Consider the following 11445-nt stretch of genomic DNA (forward strand, 5'->3'; position numbering starts at 1 on the left):
ACAGATGACACATCTCTGATCTCTACAAACTTCAAATACAAAATAAATCAAACGTTACCTTCCCCTTATAGCAGCTACCAGTCAGGTACACTAAACTAAGACTACATACGCAAAAATACAATTTGCCATTATACTGGGCGCTTGGACAGCAACCACAATAAATAGCGGACATAAAATACATGGTGAAAGCCTAATAGACCTTTTGATTCTCCAATGAAATGTTATCTCTTTACTAGCAAATCAGGATACCTACTCTCTTATCACAGTACTTATACATAGCACAGAGTGAGGACTCTTCTTGTAATCTCTTTGAGCCAATACATACTTCTGTTCTGTTCATTAGTAGTTGATTTGATAAGAAATTCAATTGACAGCGCTGTCGAGTAGCTTGAGCAGTTCATTGTCGTCCGAGAGATCCCCAAATTCCTCAAGGGTTTCCAAGATGTTAAGCTATCAACAGAGAAATACCACTTATACACAAGTGATGACAAGCGTCTATGCCTATAGTCTGTGTTCAAGGTCAGTATGTCATGCAAATTTATGGGTCATCTGGTTGCTATTCTGGCAACCTTTGTCTGTTTATTAGTTGAACATCTAGTTAGATGACTTACATCAAACTGATCATCTGCTGGGAAAATTTGTACAGATAGTATTGGCGCACCGCCTACTGACATGTTACTAAGAGGTGCATTCGATCCTGGATTATCTGAACACATCGTCAACCTCTCCAGTGCCTCAACCTACAAAACGACGCTAACTACATCAAAACCGAACTATGACAACTCAACTTATAACACACCTGAGGGGTTCCCGGATTCGTTGACTGTAGCTGCAATTCTGTATCAACAATAGACTGCGAGTGACCAGGATTGCTTCCAGGCATAGAAAAGCCAGCACCAGGAGTGTTTCTACCACTGCCATCAGCTTTTGCAGTAGACAATGGAGGCGCATGTGACTGTGGCCCACTAGAGTATTGCATACCACTTTGACCAGGTGGAAATTGATGATTATGAAGTGACATGGGGGCATAGGTCTGCTGCTGTTGCTGTGTGGTCATCTGACTGGAGTTACTGCCATGAGGGTAAGGTGGAGGATAGCGTGCAGGTGGAGCAGGTCTTGGTGGACCTTCACCATATTGGGAAACAGTTTGATTGTAGTCGGGAGGAAAACGAACACTATGCTGATGCTGAGACACAGGAATTGAGTTGTATGGAGTTCCTCCACTTGGGTAGGGAACATTGCCAGATGTACTTCCTGGCCCACTAGAACCCTGTCGATACATCTGCATTGCTGTTCCATCATTCATCTTTTTCCGCTTTTCCCTAGACATGTCATCTGGAAAAGAACACTTTAGAGAATTGACTCAACAGTCACACTATTAAATCTTCATACCATCCGGTTCCTGCTTGATGTTTCCCATAACAGGTTTCCATTGGCAGTTGGGATCAATCATTACCTCCTCAACATCACGAGCACCAGAGCTATCAAGACAAAGAGTGACTTCGTGGTTTTAGCAACAAAAATTGTGTTAAATTTACTTGGACACTGTTGTCAGTATGCCCCAAATAAACTGGTCAACTTCAATCAGCTCAAGAGGCACTGGCTTCCTGTAATCAATAATCACATAAATAGAAATGTTAACACTGCTGTGATGCCACCTCTTACGAGCAAACAGGGCACTTCCATGTCCCTCGTTCACAATTCAATTGCAAATATGACTCCAGGTCAAAACACTGCACAAAATCATATGATTTGGTTGAAAAAGCGACTACTATTCTCTCTCACCAACCTGCACATGTCGACATTCCCTGCCTCGAGCAGGAAACGAGATTCGCCGAAAAGAGAGAGGACACTTTAGCGAGACTTTGATGCTTGTCTGTTCAACACCATCTTGACCACCAGTGAGGCTTGGAACAGTAAAATTTGAACGTACTACAAGACAGACTCTGAGACACACACACACTCCACTTATGAATGATACTCATAACCTACTTTTTTCAATGCATAATTCAACTCCAAGGAGACGCTTCTTCAAAAGACTTTGCAGCACCGAATTAATTGAAGGACGATGAACCAGTTGCAGTACAAAGAGATGTGACTATACAACAATGACCAACACAATACAATACGGCAGCTATAACAATCACCACTGCCAGACTTACACAGCAGCATGCAGTCACAGCAATCTGTATCGTATTCTTGCCTACTTGACACAACTTCTTAATGTACAAAGGCTTGTGTGCCATTCTTCCATCTCCCTAAATCCATAATAATGCAACAACAACTATATTACATATAGACACATTAATTAGTGCTGCTTTGCAGCATGAAATTTTATAATATTGTTGTCCATTCCTTTGTCGTTCATCAATGAATCAAATCTATTATAACAGTCTTTTTCCCCTTGCATTATATTTATAACTTGCACGGTCCCGGTCATACATACTTTGCTGCCTGCTCATACCCACCCGTTTGTTGACATTTGAAATGACTCACAGCATGAGTAGTTGAACACAATTTATCTGTTCCATTTCTACATTCATCTGTGACCCATTTAACTTGTCTTTTCATTTGTCTGCACTTTCTGTCTACCCTCTGTTGATCTGCCTGTCCAGTTTCTTTATTCATTAATCCACCAGTCAATTCATCTGTCTGCATAATTGTATGTCCATTTTGTTGCATCTACTGAGTACTCATTTGCCCCCAATCGTACTCTGTCTACTACCTTACTGTCCAACTGACTGTCCATTCTCCTTACTGATTCTACTCTCCGTTATTTTGTTATTCTCAACCAGCCGTCCCAATGAGCAACCATTCAAGGTTTACCAATGAGTGCTCTCATTAATGTTATGGATGTATCTCTACCACACAGCCAGCTTATTCAAGCTACAGCCTACAGGAAGTAAGGGATTCTGTTGACTGATTCTTTCCTTTGTATTTGCCTATTCCCTACCCCTTGCCTCTCCACAATGCATCAGTGTTTGTATTGTTCAATCTATTCATTATCATTATGGAAGAGAAGCATAACTTGTGGTTACATAAACACCACAACCTTACCCTCTCAACTGGTACTGGTTCTGCGTTGACGTTCACACTGACTGCAGTAGGCCAGTTCGTCTGTTGCAGCCTGTCTTCGTGATGGTAACACTTGAATTGTAATTCCAGATCAGACCTATCACACAAACTTGTTAGAGTGCTATCAAACAAGACTTCCTGCCTACTACCTACCTTGTAATCAGAGTCTTAAATACCTGCTCCTTCAATAAGAACACATGATTACTGACGGACAGATTATGTTGAAGTCTGAAGGGCATGAGTACAATGCCATCTCGCACAGGGAATGATAATCGAGCTGCCTCTGTATCAAACAGAAAAGCAACATAACTAACTACCCACATAAACACACAAAGTGGTACCACAAGCATTTAACATCTGTGATTGCTTTGTGTGCACAGCAAAGTAAGGTTGATGACATCAAATTACCTGTTTGCTTCAATCCTGTTTCTCCGGGCTTCTCATCAGGCACTATTCCCAACATTGCTGGATTAGGCTTCAAATCTACTCTCACAGCACCATTGGGATCAGTTACAGGAACTGGATATGGATGAGTTGGCGTGCCAGCCACTGACTCATGATTCATGACCCTTCCCTGTGGAACAGCCTGTCCTACTCCAGGCCCTGCATAAGGTGGTAACGAGCCTCTCCGTGTCATCTGGTTAGCCATCTGGTTAGCCATCGGTTGCTGAACAGATGTAGGGTAATGACCGTGAGGACCAGGTTGGGACATCACAAATCCAGTCGGTGGCTTTCCAGATGTGTAATGAGGCGACTGTGGTGGAGGTGCAGGGTACCCCGAGACAGGCTGCCCATACGTGCCTGGCTGCATACTCATCTGGTGCATATTATCCTGTGGTGGGTACTGATTTGGAAACGGTCGACTGACTAACTTTGGAGGTGCTCCCCGCTCAATGAATTGCATTGCAGGTAGTTGGGATGATGGCAATGGTCTATTGGGATCCGTGGGAAAGCCGGGACCATTCATTCCATCAGGAGTCATAGCGGTGCCTGGTTGTGGATTTCCACCGTAGCCTTGCACTTGACTGTTGACTTGTCCTTGAGGTTGCAAGTACGTCTGACTGGAATCTGGATACATGTAAGCTGATGGCTGTTGTCTTGCATATGCCAGATTGTGAGGTTGAGAATACTGTCTTATCTGCTGTGTTTGATATTGCAAGGCTCTCGGTTGAGGTGGCATCGGAGCTCGATTAAACCCGGGTGGATAACTGACCGGTTGCTGCATTGGCTGGACACTGAACGGCCTCTGATTATAATACTGCTGTTGACCGTATCCTGGCTGAGGGCCTCCCATCCCTTGTTGTGCTTGTTGTCTTTCTTGCTGTTCTTGTAATTGTGCTGTTGCTTGGGCAGTAGCTGTCGCTGTCGCCGTTGCTGCAGCTGCTGCAACTGCTGCCGCCGCTGCTGCAGCTGCGGGAGCCGGTCCTTGAGCAAACCCAGCATTTCCTCCCTGCTGATTCTGTAAACCAGCTAGTTGATTTTCTGACACATGCATTTGCTGACTAGGTACAGCTGGTCGAGGCACTGGCGGAGCAACACCACCACCATACATAACTTGTCCATTGTCGCCAATACTGGGTGGATACCGAACTGTCGCACCAGCGACTCTCTGCTGCTGCTGCTGTTGTTGTAATTGAGCAGTCATCTGAGACGTTATCACAGAAGTTGTCGGAGTAGAAACCTGACCGGGAACTGTAGTCTGTGGAGCACCGGGACCGTTAGTCACCTCCCACACAGTAGTAACAATCGATACAGAATGTGGTTGTTGTTGTTGTTGCTGCTGTTGCTGCTGCTGCTGTGGTCGTACTGGAGGGTTCTGCCAAACAATAGTGCTAGCCTGCCGTGGACTATCTTGCATGTGAGTCACTGGATCTCCTGGAAGGCGGTGGATGGGTATTGCACTGCCAGGTGGAGGAGGAGGTGGGACCGACTGTGAGTCTGTAGGTGGAAGCTGCCTTAGAAACTGTAAATGACTCAGTTCCTCAAACCAAGATGATAACAATGCTACAGAAGAGAAAACACTCTTATCTCAAGTAGCTCACACCTCAAGAGATGAGAGAGACACAATGAGAGTGAGTGTGCACCACTTGTGATATACCATGGACTAGGCTACACCCACGCATTAACACCATAAACCAACTAATCAACTTACAGCTCGATTTGGGCGATAATTTGTCTCTGTGTGACGAGCAAACGACCATCAAGCGGTAGGCTACCGGAAAAGCAAACAACAACAAGTCTAAATAAAGCAGTGATCGAACTATCACTACACACAACAGATACTGCACACTACACACACGACACGCAGCCCATACAATGTACAAAAATATCCACAACAAACAACACACAATATAATATCCCGGCAGCGAAACGAGCAGCGGAGCCGGCCGGCCACCCACGGAAGCGTCGTAATGATGTAAAACGACGACACAGATTTGCCAACTCACCTAAGTTGAGGTCGTATCCGGGTGAAGACGCCACTTGATGAACGACCTAATGGCGAACAAATAGCAATATAACGAGCCGCTTAAACTCACATTCGATGCAAGAAAGTAGGTCCGGTAGCCGGAAATTTGTCGAGACGCGAACAATAAGAAATGCGTGCGTCTCTCTCTCTCTCGGATGCGATCCGCGTCGAGATGAAGAATTGAGAGTCGATGGGATGAAACGTGAAATTACGGTCGATCTGCGAAGCCCCGGGGTGATCGGGAGCGAGAAACAATACCGATACGCAGGCTTCCTGTGCCCCGCCTACTCGTCAATATGCCACTTCCAATGCATATGATTACAATTATTGTTGGGATCCGAAAACGACATGTGCCAAAACTGGTATCTCTATGACAACCATCTAAGCAAAGTCGCTTTCCGTGCTTACAAGCTGGTAATGTTAGGAACACACAGAGAGACGCAAGACATGGATGCTACACGTGATGATACTATATTGAACCTGTTTTTGGAGGATGACCAGAAAACGCTCATTATCTGATTGACATATCAAAATGGGACGAATGATGTAATTCTCTCTGTTACTAACGCAAACTTAATGTGTAAGTAGAGAGCTCACGTACTCACCGTTAGACAACCCATCAGTCCTTGTTCGAACGGTCTCTGGAAGGCTCGAACGTCTTTACACCAGTCGAGTAGTTCCCTCGCACTATTGGCGAATGTGTTGGGACTTTCTAGGTATTGACGGATGCATTGTAAACGCTCGTTAGTCTGCTGTATGTGTTGTTCCATCGTATGGTCTCTCTGTTGTGGCTGCTGTTGAGGAGGAGCGATGCTCTGCATAGTCAACTTCTTCTAATCTGCTTCTCCTAACAATCAACAACAAAGAGGTAAGTGTCAGCAAGCCCCACACTTGCTCTTTTATATAGAGTCTTTGTATGTCGACGTTGTATATATATATAGAACAAAATGCAACAGAGAAGACGGACGAGGTAGAACGAAGCCTAGAGAAGGCGGATACAAGACAACAAACAACACGACATGTCCATCTCTTTCACGGCTTAGAAAGCGAAAGCTTGTCAAAATCAACGAAGAAATCGACGTGAATGCTAGAGCGGCACTTTCGTTAGGGCGACACCTTGCGATGTGTTTTTCCGCGTACATCGTTGAGGCATGACCGCATCTTTGCATACACAAACACACATCTCCATCTGTAAGAACGCCAACATTCTGTCAAGACATCGCAAGGTGAACGTCCTAGCTACAACATCATCGAACCGACGATCACAAAACTGCCTCGACGAATTATCTCGCAGCAGAGCACAACAACCACGTCAACAAGTGACGAGATAATAATAAATAGTGCAAAGCAAAGCACAAGTGTAGCACAAGTGTAGCACAAGTGTAGCACAAATGTAGCACAAATGGTAGCAAGTCGATGATGTCGATGTCGAGTCGGACTGTTCATCGATTTTCAAACAAACACGCGTTCAAGCGCACGCCGAGGCCACGCGCGCTCGGTCAAAGTGTAAAGCTAACATATTTTCAACTAATTAGCTCCCACCGGCCACAACATCGAATGACATCTGCACTTCAAGCTCGGTTTGCCTGTCAGTTACAGTCAAAATGAGCGTCACTTACGTGTGCACACACAGGCCACAAACGACGATGCCCGAACGATGACCGACGCCCCCCGAACGATGACCGACGCCCCTAGAGAGAGAGAGCACAAACGAAAGTGTCAAGAATCAAACTTCCTATTTACAGTCGGTCCTGTAATGAGATACAGGGCGAACGACTTTGCTTTACTTCCTTCGTGTAGAAGAAACAAACGAAAATCTCAAAAACAAAACGCCTCCTAAACGGTCAGCGGTCGTCCTACTACAACACATCACATGCAGATGTTGCCATCGCGCTAGGAGAACAAAAGAGAGAAACGCAGGCGACCATTTCTCAAGACAGCCAATTTCCGCAGCATCGACTGGCTTCGACCACAATGTAGAGCGAAGAACGAGCGTCAATAATAGAGTCGTACGTGTGATGCTTATCGGCAAGGGGCTGCACGACGGAGACGAGATCACTCCCTCTCAAATCACCCACCACCTTTCACATCGATCAAACGCGTCGCATTCGACGTTTGCTAGTCGACAGACTCGACGACGTAGACGAATGTCGTGGTTAGCGATCGCAGCTCGGTAGAGGCGCAAGCGAGCGGTCGGAGCTCGACGTGAAGCCAAGGGTCACACAGACCACCCTCGTCTGTGACAACGAAACAGACACGCCATCGTTCGACTAGCATGCCATCTTACAACAAGTTTACTCTCATATCTTTCTTTACTATGGCAGTCGTTAGTGGGGCCAAATCAACGCGCCCTCAACTGGTTTTCCAACACGACTGTCGGCAAGCTTGCAAAAGGGGCGCCGAAAAAGGTCGACATACCACTGCCACAACACAAAGTTGAGAACTCACCTGCTTTTCTTCTCTCGATCCCTTCGTTGACCTACTGAATTAGGCGAAAAAATTAGGCAAACTAAGCGTAGGTCAACTTCGGACCGTCGACGGGTCGTGGGGGTGTATCCTCCTTCAGCGGAAGTGAGCGGTGTTGTCAGCCTTCGGACCAATTAGAAGCGACTCTTTAATTTGTCAACAAGCCGAGCGCATCGGATTGGATCAAAGGCAATAAGCCGGAAGTTTGAAGACAGGTTGTGGAAGACGTAAGCAGAACCGCAGCTGCTGGTGACGCTGGCATTACATTCCTCACCGGCGGAAATTCTCAGTAGTAGCTGATTGATTAGTCTAGGAAATACGGGCATTCCTACATTATCCGGGCAATGCCTTACCTGACCACGCAGACTAGACTGCTGACATTATTATATTCACATTACACTATCGTTTTAGTGTTGCAGACCTTGAAAGAAAATTTCGTAACTAACTAAAATTTTACCTTGACCTTTCTGATCATGACCGATGTTTTCTGTGGTTAGTTAGTTAATTACAAGGCCATTGCTATAGATACTGACTGTACTGTGCCTATGGTTTTCTAGATTTTGCTAACGGCACTACTTTCTTATGAAACATTGTGCGATAATGCATATATTAATTAATAAATAATTAATTGCACCACGAGAGTCGTCATGATAATTATACGGGAATGCTAGTGATTAACTAATTAACTAGTGCACGAGGATTGGACCCGCTTGGAATGATGACTGCTGATATCCTGTCACATCAGTATCAACAGACATGTCTAGCTAGGATCGAAGAATCTAGATCTGGTAGGTACAGATAGTTGAACCAGTTACAGGTACACGTACCAGCTTTAGCGAAAAGTGATTGTACTGTACAATAGAGAAGTACACCGTAAGTTTAGTATGGTGGGTCCAAGGGAACCAATTTACTACAAGGCATGTAGGTGTACAGTATGTGTGAAGACAATTAAAAGAACGCGCGTTAAAAGAATGGCTGCTGAACGGCAAAAAAACGTTGGAGGTAGAGGGCATGCCATCCTATGACTTGTTGTTGACTACTCACTGATTGTACTTATATTGAAGGCAAATATTGACATATTGAGATTTAATTGAATCTGTGTGGACTTTTGCAGACTGCAATGCAAGTGTAGTTGCTCGAGTAAGTTGATGTTTTATCCAATACAAACAGCAGAGGATACCGGTGGTTTTTTCTTCAGCAAGTATTTCTAACTTGTAGCATGTGCCCTATTAAGTCATGCAGCCATGCAAACAGTTGCCTTTGGATGAGCTTGAGTGTGCAACATATAATCAGGCGGTATGAATAACTTGGTTTAAAGTCATAATTTACAGCTCCTATGCATCTTTCTGTCACACTACAGAATATCTTGAAAGCTAGGTGTCTCTTCTAGGTGTCAATGTGTTTAATGACATTCTCATTACAGGGTCTTGACTTGAACATAAGAAATTACTGTTTTCCTTACGTGAGACAGGACTTCAGTTGAACAATTACTTCAAATTTTGTCAACCATCTGAATCATGTCATCAGTTGAGATGGCATACAAATTCTGAGATAGCAGAAACATGGCTTCTTCTCTGTCCTAACAGTATACTGTAGTTTCTTGAGACTTGTGTGCGTAGAATGATACCTAGCTATAGTAAAGGTAGAGCAGCGGGATGTTTGCCTATACGTGGGAAAATTGTTGTGCTGTGTTCAACATAACATAGACTACATTAGTCAATGTTAGTAAGCTCAATTGCTTCAACTTTAGTTTGACATGATTAGGAAAGCCTACTCATGCAATTTTAGTAATGTGTTCTTAATTAATTGAATCTTTTATTGTGACTGAGGTGATATATCCTAGCACAGTGTTATTCATTCTCATCTAAAATCCTGATGATGATAGTGTACTGAATTCGAATACCTTGTGATGTCAACCTTTTCATTTCCAGATGAAATGAGTAGAAAACCAACAATCATGAATGCATGAACTCCATGCAGGTAAACAGACTACCTACTGTATGTAGACTGGTTTGTTGCTGAGCGTAGCGAGCGGGTCGCACAACAGAAAGGGGCGTGGTCCTATATGGCTCTCCATCAAGCTTGTCTGTCTGTGTGTGTGTGTGTGTGTGTGTGTGTGTGTGGTGTGTGTGTGGTGTGTGTGTGCGTGCGTGCGTGCGTGCGTGTGTGTGTGTGTGTGTGTGTGTGTGTGTGTGTGTGTGTGTGTGTGTGTGTGTGTGTGTGTGTGTGTGTGTGTGTGTGTGTGTGTGTGTGTGTGTGTGTGTGTGTGTGTGTGTGTGTGTGTGTGTGCGCGCGCGCGCGCGTACAAATCTCAGATTTCTCCTCTCCATGACCACGTTTCATGATAGGACCTACCTTAAAAATCGTTTCGTGTCCGACTACAGATGAGTCTAAGAACGATACGTTTAGTTAAGTGAGCAAACGGCGACGAAAAAGCTTCATGAACTTCAGTCGCCCCATCCTTTTGTATTGTAGCTAGGGATTGTGTGTACTTGACAACCAAGAAACACATTCAGGAGTTGAATGCCACCTACAGTCAACTATTCACACGTCCCGTACTACAGTACGATCAATCCTTTACTACACTAGTATTTACAGTACCTAGACACACGTGATCGTGACTCATTCGATTCTTTCAAGAATGCAGCCACAACCAGATGTAAAATATTGAGAGCTATAGTTTACTAACATGGCAGTCACGATGACCTAGGATGACATAATTTGACTAACCGGTAAGAGCCACGTAGACAGAACATGACCCGAGAAAGTGTACGTATAGACTAGTGCTCCGTCACACATTAGTCATGTTATACGGGTGTTGATGTAGTATGTCATTAACATACGGGTACTTAAACGTTTGCGCAAGACACTTTGTAAGCACACTTTGCGAGATGGTCGACCGCGAAATGGTTCACGCGATCATCAAAGACAACAAAGTTGTCGTGTTTTCGAAGACTTGGTGTCCTCATTGCTCCTCGACGAAGAAAACGTTCAACGAACTAGGCGTCAATTTCAAGCTGATGGAGTTGGACAAAACAGAAGATGGTGATATTATTCAGGACATTTTAGTTGAGGTTACCGGAGCCCGAACGGTACTGTGTTTGGCGTTAAACCTTTTTTAGTATGCTTGATCACGTTGTGTTCATGCTACTAAAATGTAGGTGCCACGTGTGTTTATTGGTGGTGAAAGCATTGGTGGTAACTCTGATCTACAAACTCTCCACAGCAGCGGTCAGTTGGTACCTAAACTGCAGAAGGCTGGTGCTCTTTGATTTTCTGCGCGAACGGCTCATACTTGAAGCGTGAACTGTTAGAGATTATTGACGCATATAGAATTGTTTTTTAACTGCGTTGCACTTCTAGATTGCATGTTGTTTGCTGTATCTTCCTTCATATATGCACTGTATCGTTACCTAGAATAGACTACAGAAGCTGTT

At 44.5% G+C, this 11445-nt stretch overlaps 3 protein-coding genes across 4 annotated transcripts in view; 1 reads left to right on the forward strand and 2 right to left on the reverse strand.

Moving 5' to 3' along the window:
* Positions 1-23: 23 nt before the first annotated feature.
* On the reverse strand, positions 24-8088 carry LOC134178498 (zinc finger MIZ domain-containing protein 1-like). 2 transcript variants are annotated; one of them, XM_062645381.1, is made up of 17 exons: positions 7991-8088; positions 7162-7233; positions 6148-6389; positions 5523-5568; positions 5228-5287; positions 3484-5079; positions 3229-3358; positions 3058-3172; positions 2163-2258; positions 1993-2098; positions 1790-1932; positions 1666-1733; positions 1539-1607; positions 1393-1481; positions 800-1335; positions 612-740; positions 24-450 (listed from the first exon to the last, which is right to left on the reverse strand). In XM_062645381.1, exons 3-17 carry the CDS (start codon positions 6361-6363, stop codon positions 364-366), a joined length of 3486 nt encoding a protein of 1161 aa, XP_062501365.1. In that variant the 5' UTR covers positions 6364-6389; positions 7162-7233; positions 7991-8088; the 3' UTR covers positions 24-363. The 2 variants fall into 2 exon arrangements, with proteins under 2 accessions (XP_062501365.1, XP_062501360.1); XM_062645376.1 differs by having other exon boundaries at positions 7162-7211; positions 7990-8077.
* Positions 8089-10857: 2769 nt separating this feature from the next.
* The window catches only part of LOC134183678 (uncharacterized), a 593-nt gene continuing 5 nt past the window's right edge, over positions 10858-11445 (forward strand). Inside the window, exons 1-2 of the mRNA XM_062651266.1 lie at positions 10858-11100; positions 11170-11445. The exon at positions 11170-11445 is cut by the window's right edge and continues 5 nt beyond it. Of these exons, the coding sequence (XP_062507250.1) occupies positions 10900-11100; positions 11170-11280 (312 nt within the window). The 5' untranslated portion in view covers positions 10858-10899 and the 3' untranslated portion in view covers positions 11281-11445. The remainder of the gene's footprint in view (positions 11101-11169) is intronic.
* The window catches only part of LOC134183669 (EF-hand calcium-binding domain-containing protein 9-like), a 1071-nt gene continuing 880 nt past the window's right edge, over positions 11255-11445 (reverse strand). The window contains exon 4 of the mRNA XM_062651257.1: positions 11255-11445. This exon is cut by the window's right edge and continues 120 nt beyond it. Coding sequence (XP_062507241.1) covers positions 11422-11445 — 24 coding nt within the window. The 3' untranslated portion in view covers positions 11255-11421.

This window comes from Corticium candelabrum, chromosome 1 (genome assembly GCF_963422355.1).
Source record: "Corticium candelabrum chromosome 1, ooCorCand1.1, whole genome shotgun sequence".
Lineage (NCBI taxonomy): Eukaryota > Metazoa > Porifera > Homoscleromorpha > Homosclerophorida > Plakinidae > Corticium > Corticium candelabrum.

Coding starts and splice junctions, on each gene's coding strand:
- LOC134178498 (XM_062645381.1), bottom strand. CDS start 6,363: ATGCAGAGCATCGCTCCTCCTCAACAGCAGCCACAACAGAGAGACCAT. Junction 1,734..1,789: donor GGGAATGTCGACATGTGCAG/GTTGGTGAGAGA, acceptor GATTTTGTGCAG/TGTTTTGACCTGGAGTCATA. Junction 1,482..1,538: donor ATACTGACAACAGTGTCCAA/GTAAATTTAACA, acceptor TTGTCTTGATAG/CTCTGGTGCTCGTGATGTTG.